This window comes from Pseudopodoces humilis, chromosome 19, assembly GCF_049639895.1.
Source record: "Pseudopodoces humilis isolate 2021_Gansu_Grassland_sample_001 chromosome 19, ASM4963989v1, whole genome shotgun sequence".
NCBI lineage: Eukaryota > Metazoa > Chordata > Aves > Passeriformes > Paridae > Pseudopodoces > Pseudopodoces humilis.
The window spans coordinates 6871944-6898693 of NC_142218.1; the positions used below are offsets into that span (position 1 = coordinate 6871944).

At 51.7% G+C, this 26750-nt stretch overlaps 1 protein-coding gene across 3 annotated transcripts in view; it reads left to right on the forward strand.

Annotated features, from left to right (window-relative positions):
* The first annotated feature begins 496 nt into the window (after positions 1-496).
* CDH22 (cadherin 22) overlaps positions 497-26750 on the forward strand; it is a 69756-nt gene continuing 43502 nt past the window's right edge. For 2 of the 3 annotated variants that reach the window (XM_005524701.2, XM_088064419.1), the window contains exons 1-3: positions 2031-2255; positions 18625-19585; positions 23471-23765. In XM_005524701.2, the coding sequence (XP_005524758.1) occupies positions 19361-19585; positions 23471-23765 (520 nt within the window). In that variant the 5' untranslated portion in view covers positions 2031-2255; positions 18625-19360. Of the gene's footprint in view, positions 612-2030; positions 2256-18624; positions 19586-23470; positions 23766-26750 lie in introns of those variants that run through there. The other variant, XM_088064418.1, reaches the window with a different exon arrangement.

A 26750-nucleotide genomic window follows, 5' to 3' on the forward strand; every position in this document is an offset into this window, starting at 1 on the left:
AGTGGTGTTCACCCTGCAGACCAAGGCTGGGAGTGAGATATTTGGAAACATCAGCTGTAAGGGCAAGCACAGGATCTGAACGCTGCTGTGCTAAGCTGGCACTTCCCTGAGGTTTTGATGGCAAAACAGGGTCAGAGCAGGAGGGTGTGATGTGCTCACTGGCCTGGCAGGAGGGAGCTCATTCCCACAGATGAGCTGTCCAGTTCTGTGCAGCAAACAGCCCCTCCTGGGTGCTGCAGCCACAGGCTTGGGGCGGCTTCATCCCCAGTGCTGAGCCTGGGGACACGGCACAGCTGCTGCAGGTGACGCCCGTCTGTCTCTGGACTCCACCTTGAGCACTGCTGCCCTTCCCTGTGCTCTGGCACAGCTGTGTGCAGGCAGACCCAGCCTAGGGAGGGCCCCATGCTCACCTGAGAGGTGTTGGAGCTGGGTGCCCTGGGCGTGTGTCCCCTTGGCCCTGGGTCTGCCCCCTCGATGCCTTTCTGCTGCCCTGGCTGTTTGCTCACAGCGTGCCCAGGGAGCCTGATGATCTTGGTGGGAGCCTGTGGGGCAGGTGGAGCCCTTGGCTCTGAGGCCCCACTCTTGGCCAGAGTCAGCGAGGACAGATAAAGGTTTGGCTGGTCCAGAGAAACCGTACTGGTCTGCCCATCCCAGGAGGGAAGAGAGCTGGAAGCTGTGGGCCAGGCCCTTGTTCTGGCAGCCTCCTGCTCTGGAATGGGTGTTCCCTTGTGCCAGACAGTAACTTCTGTGTGTGCCTGGGGATGCTGCACTCCCTTTTCCAGTCCTGCTTCCTTGAGTCTCTGTCTGTCACACTGGGATTATCTCCCTCTGCTCCGACTGCAGCTGCTTTCCGGAATCCCAAATCCCCAAAATGCTATTTCTCCAGTAATTCTTGTCATTAAAAGTGGCTCCTAAGCTCTGAGCACCTCCTTCTTTCCTCATCACCCTCTCTAGACGGAATCAGTTTGAGCTGCGCACAATCTAACAGCGAGAAAATCATCTCATTAACCTGGAACAGGACACTGGTTTGTCCCCTGCCCCTGCCACTACCAAACTCCAGAGTTACCCTTGGATCTTTCTGTATTTTCACTGTATGGTTTCAGCTGGGTGAAAATGTGCTTTCTTTGCTATTGTTATGGCCCCAGCTAGGCGTGTGGCTGTTGCTGACAGTGTTGTGCCTGTGTGGGAGAGGGAATTGTTTCCCCGGCCACTGGAGTCTGGAAGGTCGAGGACGGACAGGTGAGGGAGGGGGTTGCTTTGAGAGCTGGATTTCACCAGCTTTCTGAGCTTGGCTGCCTTCCCACTTATGAAATACAGCTAAACCTTTTGATGGCAGGTAGGAATAGCTGAGCATCAGCAGAGTCCTTAAGAAATTACATCCCTGCTTAAACTTTTAAAACTCAGCTGAACACCCATTTGCTACAGCCCTCTCGGGCTCTTTCCCAGCGGCACGGTGTTTTTTCCAAAACAACTCCCGCTGCGGCAATGCTGTCCCAAGGCAGGGCAGCCCTTCGCCGGGCATCCCCAGGAGATGGGAATTGGATGGGAATTGTTGCCGTGCAGCTGCCGGCTGTTGCGGGGTGCGAGGTGAGCCGTGCCCGGGGGGCGCAGGGCGGGCGGGGGGCTCCTCCTCGGGCCGGTGCCGGCAGAGGGAGCCATCCTTCCTCCTTTCCTCTGCACAGCCCGCCGTGCCAATTAACCAATTAATCGGAAAGGTGCTGTGAGAGGTGAGCTGACAGCTAGGATCCTCCACTGGGCAATGGCTCTGCTCGTCTCGCTGAGGCTGAGAGGTGTCCGTGTCGTTCCCAAATCTCTCTTTCCTGCTTTGTTGCCCAGGTTCAACTCTCAGGTGAACCCTTGGGTGGGTTTGATCTGGCCCAGCTTCTTGTGGCCATGCAAGACAAGAGCAGCCTCCGTGGTAGGTATGGCAGAGGCTGATGCCAGCGTCTTGGCCAGCTGGCTGTGTGGGCAGGGATCGAGCCCCAGGTGTGCAAAGGACTGGGGCTGCCACCGTCAGTCCCCATGGCCTGGGAGACCAGGGGCTGTGGCTCACCCTGCAGATGAAGACATGGCTTTGCCTAGCCCAGGAGCTGGCAGTGGATTAGTGAAGGCAGACGAGGGCATTTGAGCTGGAGCTGTGAAGTCCTGCCTAGAGGACTGACTGTTGTGCTGACAGATGGTGCTCCTGTCCTCGGTACCACAAAGCGGAGTGAATGCAGGCTCCGAGCCTTCCCCAGATGGAGTAGCCACCACAGGTGAGCATTTATGGATTTTGCTCTGAGAAAGCTGTATTTGTGTAACAGGAGACTCGTGTCTGGCTGGGAAGGATGCTGGAGCCGTCAGTTGAGGCTTTAATTGGTTTTGCACCTAGAGTGCTAATGTATTTTAGTGGATTGGATGGGAAGTGGGGTGGTGCTTGGCTGCTCCAGAACTGGAGATGTGAGCTCGCGTCACAGGACTGAGAGGCTCAAAGCATTGTGCAAGGAGAATGGCAGCTTCTCACTCTGCCACAGCTGCTGCTTTCTGGTTAATGCATTTGGAAGGCTTCAGTCTGATTTCCTCTGCTCTGGCTGTGAACATGGCCTGTACTGGTGCTGCCAAGTGTTTTGGGCCTGTTGTGGGATAGCCTTGGTAAGCAGCTAAGCCCCACACAGCCAGTTACTCACTCCCTCATTCCCAAATGGGTCATGGGAAGAGTAAAAGCAAGAAAGCATGTGGGTTGAGATAAAAATGGTTTAATAAATGAAAGTGGAAGAAGAGAGAAAGAAAACAAGGGATGCAAAGGCAAACACTCACTGCCTTCTGTGCATAGGCTGATGTCCAGGAGTTCCTGAGCTAAGGGTGGCAAACCCCCCAAGATCCCTCCTCTCCCTTTTTATTTCTGAGCACGATGTTAGATGGGACAGGGTAGCTTTGTGGTTGATCTGAGTAATCCACTCCCAAACTCTTGTGTACCCCCAGTCTGTTTAGTGGGGAACATGGTCAGAAGCAGAGAAGGCTTTGACACTGCAAACACCATTTGGCAGTAGCTAAGGTATCAGTGTGTTACCAGTTTTGTTTTGGTCACAAACCTAGAACTCAGCACCAAGCAAAGCTAATTAACTCCCTCCCAGCCATACTCAGTCCAGGACAGTTAAATGGTCCTGGACAGTTAAAAGTTAAAACTCTTAGTGCTCATACTGAGGGAGATGCCTTGGCAAAGAGTCCCTGCCAGACCTGGGCAGCAGGAGATGGTATCAACTCTGTCCTGTGGGTCTGATGGCCAAGGCACACTCAGGCTGACCAGGACAGAGGCATGGCACAACCTGGGGTGCTGCAAGGCATGGTGTGTGTTGGGAGAAGCTGGAGAAACAACAGAGTGCTGAAAAGCAAGCCTTGGTAAGCAGGACTGTGTGTCAGTGGTGAGCTGCTCGCTCAGCTGGTGTAAATTATCCTCAGTCCTTCAGAGAGCTGGAGCTGGCAGGACAGAGTCTGACCTGTGACTGCTCAGCATCTCCCTTCAGTTCCTGGCCACAGGCTCCAGTCAAGTTTGGTGCTTCTAGGGAGGCATTTTCCAAACCTTAGGCTGTCCCAGAAGGAGAAAATCCTGCAGCTGAGCTTATAGCTAACTTATTGCTTATAGTAAGCACTGTCAGGGTTGTGAAAAGCTGCTGTGAAATAGAAACGAGAGGGAGGGACTGTGAAGCACCAGGCTGGAAGGCTTTTTCTTTAAACTTCATCTGAGCTGGGCTTAGGCAGAGGTAGGACACAATGTCTGGTCCTGGTTTCCAGAAGGCAGCACATGCATTTCCCTTGTGAGCGATCAAAGGCTGGGACTGAGACTCATCTCTGTCTTTTTTATATCTAGTTGATCGCTGTGCTATCTGGTGCTTCCCTGTGTATATATATAGTATATATAGAAATATTTTTTTTTCTTTTCTTTGTCCTCTTCTACACAATGCTTGGAGTTTTTGATAACTTTTTATGTTTTGTATGTTTTTGTGTGTGAGGTCTGTTCCTATGTGTACCAAGATGTGGAAAGGTGTTTCATGACTGAATACTCCTCCAAGTCCATGGGGGCCCAAGGACTGCCCAGATGCAGTGCTTGTGTCTGGCTGGGTCCTGAACCTCTCAAAGGTTTGTAATCAGCCCTGCTCAGGGCAGCTGTGTCTTGTGTTTCTGTTTTGGAATCACAGTGACTGTGTTCAAAGTGTGAGTTTTGGTGTCATGCCACAGTGAGGTGTGATGGGAGCAGTGAGAGGCAGGACATGTACAACTCAGAGGCCCAGGAGGGGCTAGAATGGCTTCTTGGCTGGACACTGCTTGGCTTTGGATGCCCAAACTCTGCCTGAGGTTGCTGCCAGCCCAGCAGCCTGAGATAGGTGGTGGTTTGGAGAGGAGGACACCTTCTGTCTGCGCTGCAGTCCTGGTTGACACAGTCCAGTGTCCATCTGGAGCAGTGGGGTTGTGGGGATCAGTGTGGCAACACACAGGGGATGCATGTGCAGTTTTTGCAAGTGACTGGATGGACTGGGCATGGTGGGCTCTGGACTGAGGACTTGGGGCTGTGTGAATGGGTTCAAACGTGACTGCCAGCAGAGGAGCTAGAAAGGAGTGCAGAGGGAGAAGTGAAGCAGCCCAGAAGACAAAGGGAGTGCAAGCAAGGGTCTGCAGTGCAGTGACAGAACAGAATGCAAAGGATCAACTTGTGTGAGGGTGACAAAGCTGGAGGAAACCATACAGGAAAGTGGCTGTGTCCTGCCAGTTCTCCCTCTTTCAAGCTTGGAGGGAGAGTGGGGAGTGCTCAGAGCCAGCATCTGTCGGCTTCTTTGGTTGTGAGGCTTTCACTGTCACAGTGGCTGCTGTACTGAATGGAGAGGGCTGGGTCAGGGAGTCCTGCGTGTGCCCTGGGCAGTCTCAGGGAGATCCCTTGCTGAAGCAGTGCCAGCCTGGGCTGGGGCAGGAGGACTCACAGATGCAGATGGCTGCACCCACCGTGTGAGCATCTGTGCCCCCTCCTGCACGCTCACACTCTCACGTGTTCCAGCACAATCCTGCTTGCTCACGTGTATGTATATCTCCTTCGTTTCATTCTTTCACATGCACTTTGTCCATTTGCTTTTCTGTCCTCCCTGTTGCTACTGTAATCTCTCTCTCTCTCCCTTTGTTGCCTGGGCTGCTTTGCTGCCTCATATTTCACCGTGGCCCTCTTTATTCCTTTTGATAATAGTAACTTTAGAACCTACATACAAGGCCCCAAGGTCTCTGCTTTGTGCAGGTACATGAGGAAAGACCCTTCAAAGCCTGCATGCTGGGTTGAGGAGATTCTCACAGTCTCACTATTTCTAGGAGTGTCAGAGGCAAAGGGCTGGATTGTGAAATAAGGCCTGTGCAAAACCTCACGCTGTGTCCTCTGTCCATCCAGGAATGTCAGAAGTGAAGATGCCGGTCTTGTTTGATGGAGTTTTACACCAAAGCCCTGAACCCCAGTGCCTGATGGAGGAGCTGAATGATTAATCTCCCTTTATCAGTTGTGCTGATAAAGAGTTGTGCTGAGCAGAGTGGTTATTCCCAGGGCTCCCAGTCTGTCCCTTCCTCATTGTGCTGTTGGTTTGGTAGTGGCATTAAAGTGAAGCTACTTGCAAATTCTGTTCCAGTCTGCTGTGTTCACGTGCTTTGAGCTTTCAGAAATGTTCTCCCTTTCAACTGCAATTTGCACATTTGGCCTCTGCTGAGAGGTGATGCTTCAATGGGATGCTGAAGTCTGGTGGTTGGAAAGCAGTGTTTCTAGTGATGCACTGAGCTTTGCATATGTGATACCCACTATATTTCCTGTGCTTGAAGGCCCTGTGTGGCTGCTGGATGCTGGTTCACAGTCTGTGAATACAGCACTGGGGGGGTGGTGGAGGAGGAATCAAATCTTTTTCTTCGCTCACCAAATGGTCAGAGTTTATTGCAGAGGGAAGGCTGGTACTGTATCTGGCTTGCAGAATCATATCCAGAGACCCACTGACTTGTCATAAGGATGTGTCTCTGCTGTCCTGCTCCATCACGATTCAGACTGAAGATAGCAAAGGGCTCTGAAATCAGGAGACACATTTAACACTTTTTGTCCCTCTTAAATTCCTCCAAGGAATGTATATCCTGTGTGCAGTGGTCTCTTTCAGCCTTGTTCAGCCACACTCCAGTTTTCTGATGCTTCCACTTCAGCTCTCTCATAGGTGAACTTTCTGCTATTTATGCCCATGTCCCGAATCTCCTTGCTGAAAGCTGGATTTGGGAAAAGAGCAAGCAGTAAACTCAGAAGCCATCACCTGTTCCTGTGGTTTGCTGCTCTTTGCAGCCCTTTGGGTTTATATACAGCAAATGTCTGTTGCAAAGTCTGTCCCTGCAAACAGCAACAGGCTGTTTTGGGATATCTGCTTCCCCCGTGATTCCTCTTTGAGCAACATGACCTGTCGGCAGGGTGATGACTCAAGAACAATAGAAGGAGATGGGAGAGGGCTGTAGCAGCAGGACCCTCTGTTTTTGTGTCTGCAGTAGAGAGCAGAGGGGCTGTAACACCTGTGCCAGCCTTTTCCTGGCACCACGGACCACTGTGGAACCTTTTTACCAGCACTTGCATTGGTCACTTGGTTGGAGCTGGCTGTCAACAGGATCATCTCCTTCTTTCTTTGGGCAAAGTGCCTCACAGAGCCTGAGCACATTTTCTTTGGAGAAACTTGGTCTCTTTTCTGAGCCACAGAACTGGGAGAAGATGTCATTTGTGGATGCAGCAGGGTGGGCAGCTCAGGGTCCTGCACATGAAGATTTTGGGAATTCCTGGGAGCACCATTCATGTGTCAGTGCTGGCAGCAGAGAGCAAAGCCAGGGGTTCCCAGAGCAGGTGGCCAGGGTCCCTCTCAATGAGATGTCTAGTCCTGTCCCAGGCTCACCTCCCTGCCAGAGGGAAGTGGGTGGTAGCTGTTGCTGCCCTTAGGTCTGCCCCTTGTTGCTTGCACCTTCCTGCAGCGCTCAGGAGAGCCCCTGATACCTGAAGGTGGAGGAGGAGAGTGATTTCTCCCTGGGCAGGTCATGTTGGAGAAAAATAAACTGGATCTGGCCAGGTGAGATTTTTGAAAAGTACCTGTAAGTTCTGTTGGGGCTGCTCTGTGGTGCTGCTTCTCTAAGGCTGTGTATTGCTCTGGACTCATCCTGAAGCTGATTGGAATGTGGAGACTGGCATCATTCTGCTTATAGGGGACTTGTGAGAGGTGTAATATTGCTGGCAGAGCAGAGAAAATTGGTGTCTGTCCAGTACAAGGCACTTCAGACAGGACAGAAATGGAACAGGACCTCATCACCTGTTGTAGCATTTACTGGGGTGTGTTGGAAGACCCAGGATCTTCCCTCGAGGGAAAGAGGAAGGACCAGCCCTGGAAAGAGCAGTGGGACTGGTATATCCCTCTGTAAACTGTCCCATCAGTCCTGGTCTGCAAACTCTCCTCCTCTTGCTAGTTAATATTAGTATTCCGTTTGTGGAACGGGCGATGCAATTAACACAAAGGTACAGTCATTCATTCTGACTGGAGGACTCATGGGATCAGATGTACTGGGGATAGGAAGCGGAGGCTTTCTGCTGGGGAAGAATGTCACAGCACAGCGGACACAGAAATGAAAAGCTATTAATAATGATCCCGGAACTTCACTTCCATCAGCTGTTTATTTAAAGGTGCTCCATATTCAAAGCCTCCTGATTTATGTGGGCAATAACACTCACAGTCCTGGGATCACTTTTTTAAGCAAGGCTAATGGGGTGAAACCATCATACTGCGACAGTAGAGATCAAGCTGGGAAAATGATACTGGAGAGAAAAATAAACTATTGCCTAGATAATCCCTGAGCTACACTGGGCTGGGAGCTGGTGTGAGCTCCCTGCTCTTCCAGCATTTATTAAGGCTTTTACTTCCTTTTTTTTTTTCCTTGGTCTTTGTGAACAGAATTTAGCAGGCATGTAAGGATATAAAAATTTGATTCTACCAGAATGGATGTTAAAATGCTTCTTCATTTGCATGCAAGTGACCTGGGACATGTGGTGTCTCTGTCCCTGTCTCCAGAGCTCCCATCCTGACTTGGTTCATTCCCAAAGGACTGGTTCCTCTGGGGAAAGGTGCCTGCACCCTCTGCTGTGTGTGTTTTGCCTGCACAGTGGTAGCTCAGGATTGCCTGGGGGGACACAATTGGGATGTTCTGGGCTGTGGTACAGAGGGGACAAAGGGATGCTCTGCTCTGGAGGTGTCTGGTTTCCATGTAGGTTCTCTTTATGGGGCTGTTTGCCCTCGAAGGGAGAGCTTCTTGGTAGGGCCCAAGTTTGGCCATTGACATGTGAATTGGCACAAACTCATAGTGGTTACCTTGTTGTGCAGTTAAACCACGACAGGAGGCTGAGCACAAAGTGCAAGAAGGGCTCATGGCAGGAGAAGCATGAATGTGGTGCTGGATTCTTGTGGCTGCAAGTGAACCCTTGGTGGACAGAAGCTGCTGGTTTCAGCAGCTCCCTCTGAACGTGGGGCAGAGTGCAGGAGTGCCAGAGGGTATGGGGTTAGTGGTGTCTGTAGGGTGGTGAGCAGCTTTTGGCAAAGGCTGGATGTTTTTCTGGGGAGGTGAAATAGCCCTGAGGCCACTGAGCTTCGGTTTGAGTTGCTCTGGGCAGCGACTGACTCCTGGGACATGACTGTAAGCACTGTTCATTGTCAGGAGCTGGTAGTGGTGATGTGATTAGTAGAATGAAGCAAATGATTCCAAATAAATAATGCATCAATCATTAATGGTTGAATGCAAAATTTAGCCTGTTGCTCTTGTCTGCAAGTTGCTTACAAGGAGGTCAGTCCTTTATTTTGAAAAAAGGCTGTTATCTGCAGCTCATGGGCAAACGCTGTGCTCTGAGGATTCCTGGCACATCTCCACTCCCATGTGTAGGTCCTGGCCCAGCAAGAGGCTCTGGTCCCTCCTGGTTATTCTTTGTGAGGGGGAGATGGGCTTTGCTTTGAATGAGGGTCTACCGGGGTGACATCCAGAGGCTCCTGTGTGGGGCTGCGATGCTCTGGTGCTCGTTCTCAGCAACGCTGCTCACTGCTGACCTGTTTGTGCTCCACGTGCAGCCTCAGGGACCCAGCAAGGGACACAGCAGACCTCTGATCATCTGGGCGCCCCCTCTCCTTGCTGTGCTCCTCTTGGAGATGTTGACTTTCAAACAGACTTGGCCAAAATGTACTGCCTGTGTTGGAGGCTCAGCTGCCAGGGATTTCTGCCAGCTCTGGTGGGGTGTTCTGCACAGTGCTGCGTCTTAGCAAAGCATGTTTGCTGCTTCTTTGGGGGATGAGGCTGTGCAGCATTCTGTTTCAGGTTCCTAAATTCCTGTGGTACCCAGATTCCTTCTTTTATTCCTGGTGCTCAGGAATTCCTGGAGAGCAGGAAGGTTTGGAGCATCTTCTTCCAAACCAGAAAAGCCTGTCTGTAGACAGGGCAGCATTGGATTTTAGCAGGTTGTTTCAGAAACAATTTTCTTACCCATTATACTATCTTGTTTCTAATTTTTATTTAATGAGCTCCTCTGAAAAAAAGAAAATCGTTGTAACAGTTTTCTTAAGTGTGAGAGATCAGGCTGAAATTGGCATTAAGGAGACTAATTACACTCATTCTTCCACCTTTCTAACAGCTGTTTATTGCTGCAGGCTTGTCCTGAGGTGCTGAGGAAGCTACTTAGCTTGGGCCAAAGGCACTCAAAGAGGTATCTGCAGTAGAAAGTTGGTACAGGCTTCTAATCTGGGCTGTGCTCAACCAGATGATCTTGTTACACTGCAGAAAAGTACTGTGAAAACTGCAGGTGCAGCCCCCCAGGTCCTGTCCTGGTTTTTTGCTGCTCTCTTGTCCTCCCTCACAACCTCTCAGCTTCATTGTGGAGGATCCTGTGGGGGCCTGGTCTTAGTCTCAAAATGACAGTGTGCTGTCAGGGGAAGGGACTTCTTTGGTCTCATGCGTTCTGTAAAGAGGGGTTGCAGATCTCCTGTCATGAAGACTGAGGGATTTCCAAGGACAAAATTGCTAAGAGGATTAAGATGTATAGGGAAGAAGAGTGAGCAGCAGCAAGAGACCTTCCTGAAAGTGATGTGTGCCTGCCATAGTATTTATTTCACCAGAGGACTGAGTCTGAACGTGACCTTGAACCTTGAGAAGCAAATTGAAGGAGGTTTCTTTGAACCTTTCTGACTCAGTATAATACCCACTTGTTATTCCGTGTAGGAATTTGGGGAGCCTTTCACAAGAGGTAGAGAGTTGCAGACAGAGCTATGAACATCTTCAATTTTCCATTTAATCACACAATATTGAATGATAAATAATTCATGCATCTGCCAAACATTGGCTTAAAAGAACCCAATTCCCTCCACATTTGTCAGAGCGGAAGAATTCCATTTTGTGCTTTTTTATTTTACCTTGTCCTTTAATTCCTATCCCATTGTCTGGGCCATCAGCTTTGATTCTACCTGTCCTGTTTTGGGCTCATGCCTTTCCTTTCTTGTCACTTTTGGTGGTGTTCAGGGCCTGAAGAAGTGGCAGCAGGAGGCAAGGAGGGGATTGATGATGGTCCCTGTGTGTCCTTGGGCTGTGCCACAGGTGCAGCTCTGGCAGTGGTGAGGGTTCTCTGCCTCACTGTGTGAGAGCACTTCTGGCTCCTCAAGAGGTGCTGGGGCTCTTTTAGGAATGTAACTTGTGACTTCATACAGGCTGTTGGTAAGAGAATGACTTTCAGATACAGCTCTCTGTCCAAAATTAAAGACTTGGTCTGAGCTCTGGAGCTCTCTCACCACAGCAGGAGGAGCTCTATCCACCTCAGCAGTTGTGACAGTGATGCTGTGGTGGCTGCTTCCACCTCCTCTCCGAGACTGTTTTTAAAGACAAATTAAAAGTATTGTATTCATGTAGACAAGGCATGAAAATTCCATATTTGGAGAAGAATTGCTGCAGAGCGAGACCGTTATGGTTGAAAAACCTCTTCCCTAGGGCAAATGTTGAGATTTTCTTTGCAATTAAAATTTCTTTGAAACTTGGACTAGAGAAGATTTGGAGGGGAAAAAAAACCTCCTAAAGTTTGAAAATGCTTCTTTCCAAACAATCACAGATGCTTGTGTGAGAGCTTTAACAAATGCTGTTCCTCACAGTGTGTCTGGTAGCAGAAAGTGACTGAACATAAGAAGTCAAAAGGTTGTGAATGGCTCCTGCTCTGGCACTTGCCTCATTTTTGTATTATAATTTCTCAAGGCAGCATCAAAGGGGACAATGATTAAACTTAAAGCAACTTAGAAAGAAGGGAGAAAGAGGCATGTTTAGTCATACAGACCTGAGCATTGTGTAGATACACATTCCTCTGCAAAAACTTTTCTCAACTGTGTGCAAGTTTATTGAAGAAAGGCAGATGGAGGAATTCCTTGCTGGGAGAATTGTTCCAAGGAAGCAGAAAGAGGAAATCCAGAGATTTACTTCAAGAATAAGCATGACCAAACTTTTACTACAGATAATGGGTTTTCTGCCCTGTTATCAAAGCTGAGGCTAGGGTGACATCAGAGAGAGGACTTGATTTTATCACTGTCTGTCTGTCTTCTGTGCTCTGTATCAGGGCTGAAGACTTGCTGAAAGGCAGATTGCTACCAAATGTTGCCTTGCATGTTCTGAACCTACATTTGGGATGTGGTTGTCCAGTAACTGGCTACATGACCCTTTCACTGTGCAATTAAAGACAAAAGTAATTTAAACATTTTAATTCAAAAGCATCTACAGTTTTGAATCCTTTTGCCACTGATCTCCAGCATTTGTACACACTGTGATGCTATGTGCTATCCAGGTTAGTATCTCTTGCCATCTCTTGCTTGATTGGCAAAATTTGGTGGTGTTCTGGAAAGGACACTGAGTTAGAGCCTGCCTTCTGCAGGATCCATTTCAGCAGAGGGTTCAATGGGATTTCCAGAGCTTGCAGCGGCAAAAACCTGTCTAGCTCCAGATGCTCTCAGTGGCACCAGTATTCTGGTACTTTGTTCAGCTTTGTCTGAACACTGAGACATAAAAGCCACTGATGGGATCTGCTGTGCACTGGGAACTTGCAGTGCACTGGCTGTGATCTGTCTTGATGTGAGTGGGCATCCCACACCTTTTCTCTCAGCAGTGCTGCCATCCCTTACAGAATTAGTGATGTGTGTTCATGTTTTCCAGCCAAGGACACTGGTTTGTGGGGGCTGCAGCCAGGTTTTGTTGTTGGTCCCTGGCATTCTAAAACTGCAGAGTATTCCCTGTGGGGCAGAGGGCTCAATGCCCTGAGCATTCCATTGTCCAGCCCAAAGGGGCAATCCTGGGGAGCCTCGTGCATGCTGGACAGGGGCTGTGGGGATATGGGTGGGGGGCTTGGCCAAGGTGCAGTGGTCCAGCCTTGGTGTGGTCTGACACGTCTTGTCAAGAGACAGTGTGTGGGATGTTGGAAGCTTGATTGTGATACAGCTGGCTGGTCTGGAGTTGACAGTATTTTATGTCTGGCAAGATTGTCTCATCTCTCGTCTCTGTATTTTGAGGAGAAGTTTATAAAAGGAAAAAAAAAAAAAAGTATCTTTGCCTCATCTTGTCTTACAATATCCAGTAGAGAAAGTGAGCTCCAGAGAGCCTGAGTTCATGTCTTAGCCCTAGGCCTGGAGATTATGAACCATCTTTAAGCTTTGCAGCAGCCTTGCCATGCTTGTATTACTTCCATACAACAGATCTGGGGAGTGTGCTCTAGCCAGCCTGTTCCTTTTCCCAGGAAGGGGAGCATTAAGCGGATTTGAATCCTGTTTAACAGGAGGAGACGTGGTCACAGCCCCTGTGCTGCACTGTAGGCAGTGCTGGAGAAGAATTGCTGTTGGAGTAATTGCAGGCTTTTTCCTGCCCCTCTCCCAGCAAGGGCTGTCTGAGGCTGGGCTGTTGTGCTGCCCACACACTCTCAGATGTGAGGCAGGTGGGCTCCCTGTGGATGCAGGCTGAGCTGGCACTAATTTGACACCCAGAACTGCTCTTATGCTTGCACGTGGCCTCAGCTGTTCCTTGAGCTGACAAGTGTGGATGGTGCTGGAGCCAGAGCACACCCTCTGAGCTCTCAGGTAAAGGCACAGTGGGGTCAGAGCTGGGCAGAGAATGGAGGGGGCTGGATGGTGGTGGAGGTTGGCCCCACTCTTTAGAAAGGGTCTCCAGATAGGTTTGCATGTTGTGGGAACAAGCTGGTGTGAAACTTGTGCTCTTTTTGCTTCTCTAATGATGGGGCATTTATGGCTGTTTGCTGTGGGTCAAGTAGGAGCTTTTGTCCATCTGACTTCCTGTCCTGGGTTGTCTCCAAAGGTGCTGTAGTCCTGCCTGTTAGAAGCAGAGCTGCAAACCATTAACAAAGCTGTGACTGTGCTCTGTGTGCATGTCCAACCTGCCTCTTACATCTCCCCATGCTCTTCCCTGCAGCCTCCCTGTGAGGCAGCTGTAGCCAGTGCCAAAGCTGGCAGAACAGTGCTGGACCTGTGTGGCTTCCTTGTGACTGGTCAGAGATATCTGCTCCAGACCTTGGGGATGCAGGCACAGCACAGCTCTTCTCATGTCCCCTTTGTCCCTGTGTGATCTGCCCTTGGGAGAGCACTTTGTAAGGATCAGCTCTCTGGCAGCATGAGGGTCCACAAGCTCACAGTTTTCAGCCATGGGGTTGGGATTCTGCATGCAGGTGGTGGCATTGCCACTGCTGTCCCCACCCTGAGGACTGTCCCTGCTGTGCTGCTCCTTCCTTGGCTTTGCTGGGTAGCAGGGCAGGAGCTGCAGGAGGGGTGCTCCCAGTTTGAACTCGTTCTGCAAGCAGCTAACCCAGCAGCAAGAGGAGTGTGGGTGTCAGGACTGAGGTATTGTCTCTGACCAGGGACCCTCTGACTGCAGCCTTCATTTCCTTGTGTCCTCTGGAGCGTGGAAGGGCTACGGTAAAGCAGAAGAAAGTCCAAGCTTTAAGGAGCTCCTCTCTTGTGCTTTGTATTCAAGATGCAATGTGGCTCTGCATTCTAGAGGGTGGCACAAGCAGTGCCTTGCTCTTGCCTTGCTCCTCAGCAGTCTTTGTAGCATCCTCATGGCTGTTCTGAACAGCAGAGCAGTCCTGATGCTTGTGCTGGTAGCTGGTGCCACCCCGCTGGGAGGAGTGGGGAGCCAAAGCAGAACATCCAAGCTCACGTTTGCTGAAGCTGCAGACTGGGGTTGAGGAGAGAGGGCTCTCTTTCCCTGCCTTTGCATCTTCTGGTACCTGGTGGCATTTCTGTTTTCTACCAATTATTAGGGCTTGTCTCAGAGGAGCAGTGCTGGTGTGCCAGCCCTTCCAGCAGAGCTGTGTGCATGGGAGCACTGTGTGAACTCCCGGAGATGCTCCCTGGCCTTTGGGTGTGACAGCCCTCCCTGGGCTCCTGAGGCTCTGCCGTGTTGGGCAGCAATGCAGGACTGTGGGATACTGGGCAGTGCTATCCTGGTGTGCTATTGCCTGCCCATGTCTTCCCCCTCCCCCTGCCTACTTGCTCCTGCATCAGCCTGCATTTGTAAAATGAAATAAATATTGACATGGACGGGATGCTATTCAATTTGTCCTGATCACTGGGCTGCGGTGAGTTCTGACAGAGCACAGTGTAAAACATAAGCTCAGGATGTAATTTCTACTGTCAACATGATGTACAGTATAGCTGTGCCAAATGCACACCAACAAACTGCACAAGCTCTTGTGGGGAGGGGAGGGGGGAGTTGTGCTGATAATTGGAATCAAGGATGGCAGAGCAGCAGGAGAGGGGACATCACCCTGGGCCTGGGGCAGTGTGAGGGTATGGTGCTTCACACTCTGCATGGAAGCCTGCTTGGTGTGCTGAGTGCTGGGCACGCTGCCATGTGGGTGCCTGTGTGCTGCTGTGGGCTGGGCTGGCTGCAGCAGCAGCTCCCACTGGTTATTTACAGCCCCGCTGCTCACGTGTGGCAGAGAGAAGGGGCACTTCCAGCTGTTGGTGAAAGGTTTTCAATAAAACAGGGAAATAAACATAGTGCTAGTCATGGTTCCTGTGCATGGGACCTTCTGGGGTGTCTTGATTCCTGCTGCTGCGAGGGCATGAGTAGGACTTGGGGCTCTTGGCTTTGCAGCCTCTAGAAAAGGTCTGTGATGTGAGAAAAAAGGTTCTGCACACTGAGGAGAGACATGACCCTGAAGCTGTCACAGAACAAACACAGGCTGAGAATTTGTCACTGGAGAAGGAGGATCTGGTTTGTGGCTGTGAGCTTGGCTACAGATGTGTCTCTGGGCCCACATTTTGTGGTGCAGGGAACTGGAGGTCACCACAGGTTCTGTGGTTGGGCTTTGATGTCTGGGACCTGGATGAGGCAACTTGGGTTACAGCACCTGCATTGCTGCCCACAGGAAGAGCATGCAGACAGCTCAGCTGAGAGTAGCTGAACTTTGGACACATGAGGCAGTCACCAGCAAACTGCATTAGCTCAAATGAGAGATCTGTTAAATAAAAAACAGCACAATAGCTGAGACTATACACAAGGTTGTGTTTCCCACAGCAACGCAGCCCAGCCCATGGGTGCTCAGCAGGACTCTCCTCTCCATGGCAGAATCTGCTCTGTGGAGTGCTCAGATGCAACAGGGCTGAACAAGTTGCCTTGGGAACTGTGGGCCAGCTTGTCTGCCAGCCAGGGAGCAGCTCTGCTCAAGTGGAGCTCGCCCACTGCAGCACTCTGCTCTCACTTCCTCTTTCCTGCCTTGCCTTAGTGTGTGCATTTAAACTGTTATTGTTACTGGTTTATGGATACTGTTTGGGATAGTGCTGCTTCCACTGATGTGCTGTAACTCTGGACAGGCTGAGGGCCCAGTGTCTGTTTCTGAGCGAGGAGCAGTGCCATTTCTGTGTGCACAGGGCTGTCTGCAGTGTGTGGCTGGGGTAGCTGTGTTGTGGAGTCAATCAGAATGCCACTAAGGTGTGAAATGGTGTGATGAGGGGAATGAAGGTGGCTCCTACTGCTGTCACAGAGCCAGTGCTGGTGCTTTCTGCCAGCTGTGTGCCCCGAGTGCTGCATACTGGAGGCAGTGTCAATGTGCTGCCTTCATGTGCCAGCTCGGTTGGAGACCCTGGATGTGATGTTAGCTGTGGTGTCAGGACTTGCTCTGCTGGACTGGCTTTCTTGCAGCCTCCCCATGTGTTCAGAAGGCCTTCAGTGTTGCAGAACTGCTCCCTGGCACTGGCATTGCTGCTCAGGCTTCTGGCAGGGCTTTATAAATCAGTGTGGATGGGTCTGCTCCTGGATAGCAAGGAGAAGATTCTGGGTGGGCAGAATGGGAGACTTCAGCAGGTGGTGGCTGCTTCTACCCAAAGCTCTGCTGACATAGTTGTCCTGAGAACACATGCAGATGGATTCTTTTTTAAACTCTCCTTCTGGCAGTTGAGTTAACCAGCTACAACTCATTTGTACTCAGATTTTGGATGCAACCGGAGGTGTTGCCTGCAAAAGTGCTGCAGAGTGTCAGGCAGAGATGCTGGATAGATTGTTCTCCCCACACTTACTGTTTGCCCTTGTTGCTAACCTGAAACTCTTGCTCTGGCACAGTTTGTGCTGCTCAGTTTATTGACATGCTTCACTGTTTGGTAACCTACTCCAAAATAACCAGAGATCTCCTAGATGTGAGAATTTGGAGAGGTGCTGTTTGTGACAGCGGTGCACTATGTCTTGTATTTATCTTCTATATACCCAGGTGAGCATGATAAAGCACATTTGCCCTTGTGCTGTTCTTGTGTCTTGCTCTGGAGCCTGCTGTGGGTCAGGCAGCCTCAGCTCCGTTGCTCCAGAGCAGAGACCCCAATTTCTGCATTTGATCTGTGAAGTTGCTTCACCCTCTGTGTGGGAAGAGATGGCTCGGTCTGTCCCCACCTACAGGTCATCTTGCTCCCTTAAGTGTACAGTGTTAAGTACTCTGGTGTTTGGTAGGGATCCTCGCCAGCAGTGCAGCTGTCCCTGCCCTTTGGGAGCAGGGACAGGAATTGCTTCTGCATGGGGAGGTCTGGCTGCAAGACACAGTCATGGCATTGCCAGCAACCTGCCTGGTGTGGAAATATCTTCATAAATAAATGGGCTGGCAAGGAGGAGGGGTGGGGAGCAATGCTAGTGCTTCTGTACCATGATTGCTAACATAAAAATGCACTGGAGACCCTGTCTTTCTTGGAGCATGAAGTGCACAGGGCTGGCACAAGTGACAGCTGATGTGCATGTGTGAGTGGAATATAGCTTGTGTACATGGGGAGGAAATGTGTGTGCACACAAATGAGGCACAAATAGACAAAAGAAGATGGTGTGTATGAAAGATCTTAGCTGTGCATGGGGTGGGATGTGTGTGAGCCCTTTTGGTGAATAGATGTGTGCACATTGTGGGACACACAACTTGTGAGCCATGAGCAGGCAGTGTAGAGTGATGCTTTGTGGTTCTCAGGGAAGTGTTTGTCCAGACAAGTGCATGCAGGCAGGAAAGAGTGCAAGCAGACCTTGTTTGGGAAACAGCCCCATTGGTGGAGTCACACAGGGGAATGGCAAGTGAAAGAGCTGGAGAAATATGTGGGAGCTGTCCCTCCTCTGAACAGCTGAGACTGTTCAGATTCATGCAAGGGTCTGTGCAAAGCACAGTTCAGTTCCCTTTCTATGGGGAGTAGATGAACATCTAGTCCAGGATCATTTACCTTTCCATTCACCCTTTTTCTGCCTCCTGTACAGACTATCAGCTGACAGGAGATGAATTCTGCAGACTGGTGCATGTTTCATGAGTAGATCAGGCTGTGGCTGCTGTCGCAGAGCTCTGGTGGAAGCTCAGGGTGTTAGTGCAGGGAGAGATGGATGCTGCATCCCCAACTCCTGATCAGACTGATTCTTCCCATGTGCTCACTGGATGCAGTGTACCCTTGGCTAAAGGTCTCACGTCTCAGCCCTTCATGCCTTGAAGGTGGCTTGAAGCTTACACCTGAGCCCTTTTTCAAACTGTTACCTTTAGAGTCAGCCAGGTGGCAAATTCTTGATGAACAGATGCTTTTCTCCTGCCCATGGCTGCAGAGGTGAGATGACAGAAAGGTTCTGCAGGGAGGGCTTGCAGGAGTGCCTGGATAGGCATGGATACCTCCCATGCTCAGGGGCTGGTATTCCTCAGCGTGAGCCTTGTCTGCCAGTGCAGGGCTGCTGTGGTCTGGTCCTGTGCAGGCACTGGCAGCTGTGCTGTGCCAGGGGTGCTGCTACACATCTCCTAACAGTGTGAGCACCAATGACTCCCTCCAGGCACAGACCTCACTCCTCTCAACAGCCAGGACCATGTGATGAGGGGGTGCCCTTGTCAGCAGGGTCCTTGGTCTCAGAGTCCCTGCTGGAGCAGATGTCTGCAGTGCTGAGAGCTCTGCAGCCCTCCCTGTTGTGTTCCTGGCAGGACCTGTGGGGTTTGGCCCTGCTGTGGAGCACCTGGGGCAGGGCAGGGTGGGAGATACTGACCAAGGCTGCAGGAGCAGCACAGGGGGACATTGGGCCGTGTTTTCACACCAGCTCTGACACCTTGGCTTTTTCCAGGCTCCTGGAGATGCTGCTGACTGCCCTGCACCTCCCTGCGTGAGCCAGCAGAGAATGGAAGAGACCAGAATCATCTGGGCAAAGGACCCTTCACCAGGCACTGGGATGTTGTCCCCCTGAAGATGGGAGTTACAAAAGGCCTTGTGAACTGCACGTGTGGCTCAGACACCTGCACCGTCACACCCCTTGCACAGTAGTCCCAGGCTGCCACAGGATAGGCAGACGCTGGCCACAGCAGCTCATCCTGTTAACTCCCCTGTGAAAACATTTGTGGAAGAGCTTTCCTTCTCCTCCTGTGAATGCCAGCAGTGGGTGTCTGTGCCCCGTGTGCCGCTGCGGCGTTCCCTGCCCGCCGGTGGGGTGGGCAGCAGGCTGTGCATCGCCCCCTTCCCCAGCGAGGCCGGCGGCAGCCGAGCACGGAGCCCTGCAGCTCTATCCCCGGGGACAAATGCCAGCTGCCAGACTCTTCTCTGGAGACCCAGGAGCAGCCTGTGAGGCACCAGCACTGACTGCTCCCACGGCAGCAGCGGGCGGTCCGGGACGCCTGTTGTCGCAGATGTGACTCACGCTGGACAGGAGCGCTCCAGCTGCAGGGCACGGCATGCAGCAGGGACAGGGGTGCTCTGCACTGACCGGGCAGCCTCACGCTGCTACTGTGGACTTTCCTCCTACTCTTCCCTAAAGGATGCTGGCTGCCCGTCCAGAAGCTCCTGCTCATGCAGCCTTCTAGGGTGCCATGGCGAAGGGTCTGCAGGGCTTCTTGTGGACCATGCTGCTGCTGTTCTGCGCCATCCAGGAGCTGGGGACCTGGGCCATGCACACGGCGGTGGAGGGCCCTGGCCTCGGGGAGCCCGGGGATCCTGCACTGCTGGCCGGCGGGCGAGTGAAGCGTGGCTGGGTCTGGAATCAGTTCTTTGTGGTGGAGGAGTACACGGGCACCGAGCCGCTGTATGTGGGGAAGGTAAGTGGAGCTGATGTCTCCATGGGGCTGACAGAGTCAGGGGCAGGGTGGACGGACATGCTGGCAGTGCTGAGCAGAGAGAGGGCCCATGTGAAGGTTGTTCACTGGGGCCTGGCTAAGGAAATACTCTGTGGACTGCGATGGCAGGCGCCTGGTCCCTGCTGGGAGTGGTGAGATTAATGTGCTCCCAGAGATGAGAACAGGACAAACCAAGATTTACATCTGTGTTCCTACACTCGTATACTGGGTCCTTCTGATGTCTGGGTGTGGGTGCAAGAAGCCCTGTCTCTGTGGGAGCAGCTGGCAGGTGACAATGCCTTCCTGGGCAGGACTGGGTCTGTAGGTGGGAGCTCACCACACTTCCCTGGCATGTGACCTCCTGGGAAGGCTGGACATGAATGACCTCTGGTCTCTCCACTCCTGGTGTCCTGAGGCTGAAGGAGCATTTCACCTTGGGGTTGCTGGGCTTTTTCTGGGAGCTTTGGAGAAGCAGCTGCCCATGTGTCAGGCAGATGTTTGTATATGGGTGAAGGCAGTGCTGGTTGTTGGGACCCATCAGAGGAACACACTGCGACCCAGCTAGAGCTGGAGGCATGGGCTCACCCCACAGGAAAGTGCCCAAGAACTGGTACAGCAGGGCTGTCTGATGGCCTCAGCAGTCTGGGCATGAGTCTGGAGGAGCTTGAAAATGGGTTTCTTGGCTGGGGGCCAGCAGGGATTTCAGTGGTGATTTGTGTCCGTTTCAGCAGACACTCAAAGCCGCACTCCTCCGCTGCCCTCGGAGCAGGCACAGCTAATTCATGGCTCCCCTGGGAGCAGCGGAGGCACCAGGCCCTGTCACAGGCCTGGCAATGCCTCGGCTCCAACTGAACCCAAACCTACGGCTCACCCGTTTTACAGCCCCTTTCCACATCACCCACCACATCACCCGCCTGGCTCACAACAGCAGCGCTGAGATCACTGCCTGTGGATCCCCAGGGCTGAAAGACAGCAGGGCCAGGCTTTTCCTGGTGCTGGGAGAGGATGGAGTGCTTGCTTGGGACACTGTCCCCATCAGTGTGCCAACCCTCTTAGTACACTCTGTGGGTCCAGAGCCTTCCTGCACTGGGAGGGACCCTGCAGGGTAGCTGGGGCTTGCCCTCTGTGGATGCCTCTCACACACCTACATGTGCTTTCTGAAGGGCCAGTACTATTTCCATAAAATCTGGGTTCTCTAGCTAATCCTTCTTCTGAACTGTAATTTCCCCCGAGGCTGCTGTCAGTTTGATGTGGATTTCTTTGGGTTTTTTAAATAGAATTATGGGGTCAGCACTAGTTACAAACTTCTGCATGTGGACAGATCTATTTTAGATAGAGGAGAGGATTAAAGGGAAAAAAGCAGATTTAATTAAGTTGCTAATATTTAAAGAAAATTGATGAACTCGGGCTTTATGAGTTGGAGCAAACAGAGTGCGCCTTTATTATGGGCTAGTTTTTATTTGATTTTCTTTCTTTTCTAGCCCTAGAGTAATTTTTTATTTGTGTATCTGTGCTTTCTGTTTAATTGCTTTTAATAAGGAATGTGCACCTCTGTTCATATTTAATTTTGATTTAATTATTAGTATGTAATTAATGGCTTCGTAAGAATTCTGGTTGTAGTCTTTTAGGACAAGGAAACAATTTTCCTGTTTAACAAATGGGACAGATCAGCCCATTGTCCGCCCTCTGGATGTCCCAGATCTGCAGACACTGCTGTCCTTGCTTGGGGCTGAGCTGCAGGCAGGGCTGGGTGGTCCCTGTGCTCTTGGGGCCCAGCAGGGCTGTGTGACTTCGGTCTGCTGCCATGCCCAGGGGTGGAGGGAGCCCTGAGGCTGCGTGGGAGCACGGTGCTCCCCAAGCCTGCCTCCTGTAACAGGGAGGAGAGAACATCCCTGGGATGTGGTCCGGGTCTGTGGCATCTCCCCTCGCGTTTCTGTAGTCTGCCATCCGGCCCTCCCCCATTAGTTGTTGTTTAGCCAAGCAGCACAGATTTAGCTCTTTTAATCTTCCCCTGTAAATCAATCTCTGCAGCCCCTTGAGCCCAGGCTCCATTTTTCTTCCTAGCACTCCGGTTTGCAGGGATGCTGGTGAATGCTCCAAGCAGTCAGCAATGAGCAAATATGTGAAGAGGATGTGCTGAGAGCTCAATGTGGTGCTGGATACTTTATCTCTAGTCTAATTATTAATCATGAGCCCGGTGTTCAGCAGAAAAATGCAGGTTTCTGCTACCTGCGCTGCACAGACCTGGTGCTCCTTCTTTGTTCTGAAAAGATCAAGGTGTAGCAGTGAGAACTGAGGAGAGGGTGATAAAGTGAAGAGGGCAGCAAGCTCTCCACCAGCCAGCAGGGAGGGTTGGGACTGGATGGCCAGGCTGGGATGGCCAGGCTGGGGTGACCATCCCCACAGACCCAGGGCAGGATGCTCCAGGTGGCCGGGGCAGGGTGGCCACCCCATAGGCACATTTGTAACCAAAGCCGTGATGGTGGTCCCAGACTCTGCTGTCTGCCCTATTTGTGAGCTGAGTGAAGGTCTCTTTCCAGGCAAGCCTTGAGAGATGTGTCACCATGGGCAGTAATTTGTGAATGTTGTGCAAAACGCATTGAATTGCCTAACGTGTGGGTCCCTCACTTGTGAAATAAATATATAAACTGTATCTAACAAGACAAATATAATGAAGGCATCATAAAAAAAAAGGCAGCTCTGGTATAAATTCTTGCTGGTGGAGCTGTATGTCTGAAAGGTGGATTATAGAACTGCAGTTTGGAAGATTGAATGGCCCATAAACATTTTCATATTTCATTAGCCGATTAATGGACGGCTTTTTTCTTTTTTTGGAGGGGGGGACATGACTTTGCTGATTCTAAGCAGAAATTGTAGGAAACAAATGAAAGCAGCTGATGAAACCTTTCCGGGGGCCTGTCCCAGTATGGATTGTCCCAATTAATGCCCGTGCTGCTCTCTGTCAAGATGCATTCTGCCTGTCCAGTTACTGTTAATAGATTTCTCATAAGTGGCTGGATTGTAAAAACCTCATAACTCAGTTTAATGCCACCAATAAAATTATCTCTGGACGTCTGGCCTGGATTCCAGTCAGCTCTTGGTCTGTGGGGAACTGCTGTTTACCCTTTCTTTTCCTAATGCCAAACATTGTCTTAATTAAAAAATGAAGCAGCAGAGATTGCCTGCAAAGGCATCTTCCTCAGGGTCTGTTTTTAGTCCTGAACATGAGCCGGTTTGTCACACTCTTTTGGAAGTTTTATCCAGGTGGGGCTCTGGGCATGATGATGGGATGTTGTGACCCCTTTTACCCTGCAACATAAACCCAGCTCAGGGGTGCAGGGAGTGTGTCAGCTCCCCAGCAGGGAGACTTGTCAGCTGCCCAGATCATGGAGGGTGGCTGTGGGTGAGGCAAAGCAGGTGGATGAGGATGGACTTTGGGCAATTGGTTATGTAGAAGGGGAGGGATGCTGATGGTGAGGTACCTGTGCAGCTTTGGAGAGGTGATCCCATGCTGCCAAAGTCCCTTGCCCATAGGAAAGCCTCTTTCTTTGGAGTGCAGCTGAGTTGTTCTTCACTTTTCCATTATCTCATAGCCCCTTATTAGAGGGGTTTGTCCCTTGGTTTGTAGTGGGGGTGGGCACTGGCAGAATCTGTAATCTGCAGAGCCGTAAAAGCAGGCCTGAAATTCCAGTTCATTGGGCTTTCTTTCATGCACAAGAGTTGTCTGGTGGTGCTCTGTGTCACCATCCAGTCCAACAAGAGCAGAAGGGCATCACGCGGGGACCATGGGCATATGGTGCAGGTGGCTGGGGTTGGGTACGAGCACAGCCCCAGCCTGCTCCCACCCTCTCCCTCTTCCCTTGGCAGATCCACTCGGACTCAGATGAGGGAGACGGCTCCATCAAGTACACCATCTCCGGGGAGGGCGCAGGGACCATCTTCCTCATCGATGAGATCACAGGTGACATCCACGCCACCGAGCGCCTGGACCGGGAGCAGAAAACCTTCTACACCCTGCGAGCGCAGGCCCGGGACCGGCAGACGGACCAGCTGCTGGAGCCCGAGTCAGAGTTCATCATCAAGGTGCAGGACATCAACGACAGCGAGCCACGCTTCCTGGAGGGGCCCTACATCGGCAGCGTGGCGGAGCTGTCCCCCATCGGTAGGTCTGCTGTGGGGGACGCCGTGGGTTGGGAAACCTGCACCTCTCTCCTGTCAAACCTTGAGCCTGATGTACCCCGCAAAAAACACTTGCAAATCCCAGGGATTCCAGAGCTAGCGAGCCAAAAGGGAAAAATAAATAAGGTGGCTTAAGAAAAACAAGTGGATAAATCCTCTGAGCTGATTGCCAGCCTTTGGCTGAGCGCTCAGTCTCAGCCCTAAGCCGTGCTCTAGGGATGGGTCGTGGTGGTGCCAGCTGCCTGCTGTGCACTGACTCTGGCTTTGCACAGCCCCCTCCCTCCTAAATGCTGGGAGGTTGGACTAAGCCCTCACAAACCAAGGGTCTCACGTCTGCCTGTGGTCAGATTTGTCTGGGTGGTGCTTTTCCCCCAGCTCAGGCCGTTTTCTGTGTGCTGCTTTGATGCTCTTCTGAGCCCTGGGGCTGTCCAGGCATCATCCCTTTGTGTGTCCCCATGCAGAACTGCCACACCCTTCTCAGCTGGATCTGTCCTTCTCGGAGGGGGCAGGCCTTGTTGACTGAGGCTGGGGAAATCACGTCCCTGTGACAGAAGTGTGGCTTCCCTGTGTTCACCTTAACTGCCCATCCCCTTGGCACTAGGCCCCTCTTAAGTGTGTTGGTGATCAGCCTCACTGAAGCTCTTAGGGCCGGGCTGGGATGATGAGGCTGCACAAGTCTGTCCCCCTGGGATGACAGAGGTGATGTGTGAGCTGCAGCACTGCTGCCCTCACTTCTGCTGGGTTCCCACACTGCTGAGCACAGCTGGAGCCCAGGAGAATGACTGGTGCTGCACTGCCCAGAGCTATGCCATTCCCTGTCCATGCCATTCCCTGTCCACACTGGGCACTCTGCTACCCCTATAGCAGGCTGTGTGTGTCAGCATGTGCTGCAAGCAGGAACTGTAAATCTCTGTTCCCAAAGGCTGTATCCAGGTAGAAGACAGCTTGTGACAGGCTGACATCAAAGATCAGGCAGGACCCCAGCACTGTCAGCAAGGGCTGAGTCAGCAGCACAGGGGGCAGGAACAGTGCCAGGAGTGCAGAGAGCCCCCAGGGCAGGGGCAGCAGCTGAGCTGCACCAGGGGCTGGAGGGGTGAGCCACCAGCTCCTGCTGTGCTGCTGCAGGAAGGTCTGGCTGCAGAGGCATCCTGGCAGCAGAGCACAGGGGATGGTGCTCGGGTCTGCACTGCCTCAGGACAGAGTTCCAGCTCTCCATGGTTCACGTGCAGCATATTGCAAGGCTGGTGCATGGCCTCCTGCAGGTACAGATGTACAGGAATTGCCCGCACCAGAGGAGCTGCTGCTGCCTGGATTCTCTTGATGTATGGAAAACAAGTTCTCCTGAGGCATCCCAAGCTCTCTTTCCACTTCCAGTTACCTGTGCAAATCCTTCCCTCAGTCAGAGAGTGACCTCTTGAACTATAGCTGGGTGCTCCTGGAGGTATGAAAGACAGTATGTGGGCACCAAAGCAAGAGGCATCCTGTTCCCAAAGGGAAGAAAGAAATTAAATTAATCTAATTTGCTAGAACAACATTTTAAAAAGCAAGGAATTCTCAACTCTGGGTATTAGACAAGGATCCCAGTTCTTTGAAAATCACTAACAATTATGGAGCTGCCTGATCAGACTGATGTGAACAAGACATATCAAAGGAGACAGTTTCTATGCGAAATTGGAGATCAGAGGGAGAAAGAAACACGGTTTCACAACATGAAAGAAGGCGATTCCTGCAAATTAAAATACTTGGAAGTTAAAAGTAAAGAGAAGTGCTGTGAACGGCGTGGGCTGCATTTCCCAGCTGTGTGCTTAGAGAGGGGTGCTGGAGCCAAGAGCCTGTTCTGCTTTCCAGGCTACCTGCCTGCCACAACCTCGGAGCCTTCTGCAGTCTGGCCATCCTGGGGAGTGTTCGGGCTCCTCCAGAGCAGCCTTGCCCTGGAGACGGCCCAGGGAGGGTCTCACACATCATCTTCCCATGGTGCTGCTGCCCAGGCCCCGGCAGTGTGAGTGCAGAGCTGGAGGGACCCACACGCTGCTGCTGCAAGTCCCCAGCTCCCTCCCACTTCTCCCTTGGCTTCCCAGTGCTTTGCCCAGGAACAGGCAGCATGAAGAACAAGGTGGACACATCCTGTGAAAGCATAAACAGGCAAGGCTGGCAAGGAGCTTTCTGCTCAACCCTCTGAGGTTCAGCAGCTGGGAGGCAGATGGGGCTGGTCATGGACCTGGTGTGAGAAGTTCAGCTCCAGATGCTGTAGGAAGGGCTGAGGGTTCAGGATATGGGAGGCTGCTGGGCCAGGGAGGTGAAGTTCAGGATATTCTTGTGGGAAGTGGCCTGCCAGGCCGTTTTTGTGTGGGAGTATTCCTTTTGTGGCATCAAGGCTGGATGCAGCTGTGATGAGGCTTTGTTGTGGTTGGTATTGATAACGATGTTTGCTGACTTGCCTGTGGGTATTTTCATGAGAGCAAATGGGGAGTGTGCCTTGCTGCCTTCCTGAGGGTGGAAGGAGGTGATCCCAGCTTGGTGCTGGCCAAGCAGGAGTATGAAGGCTGAAGAATTTAGGTTGGTTATTAGTATATCAAGATCAAAGCCTGGGGACCTGCTGGTGGCCATGCCTGCTCTCAGCACCATTTGGATTCAGTCATGCTCTGCTGGGGAAGGGGCTGGGATGGGCAGGGCTGCTCTCCAGCTTGGAGCTGTAGGGAGCTGCTCATTCCCTCTCTTTGCTGCTCTGAAGCCTTTGCTCTGCATCCCAGCCTGAAAAGTTAAGGGTGACCCCCTCTTCCTCCTTTTGTGGTCTTGCCTTCCCAGACCTCGGTGGGGTTTGTGCTTGGGTGGTTTTTGTTCTCACTCAAGGCAGCTCTCAGCTGCACTCTCCATTCCCTGCCAAAAGCAGAGTCCCAGCTCCCAGAGGTGGGTGCCTTCCTGGGGCATGAAGAGGAATAAACCAAATACAGTCAGATCCGCTCTGTGA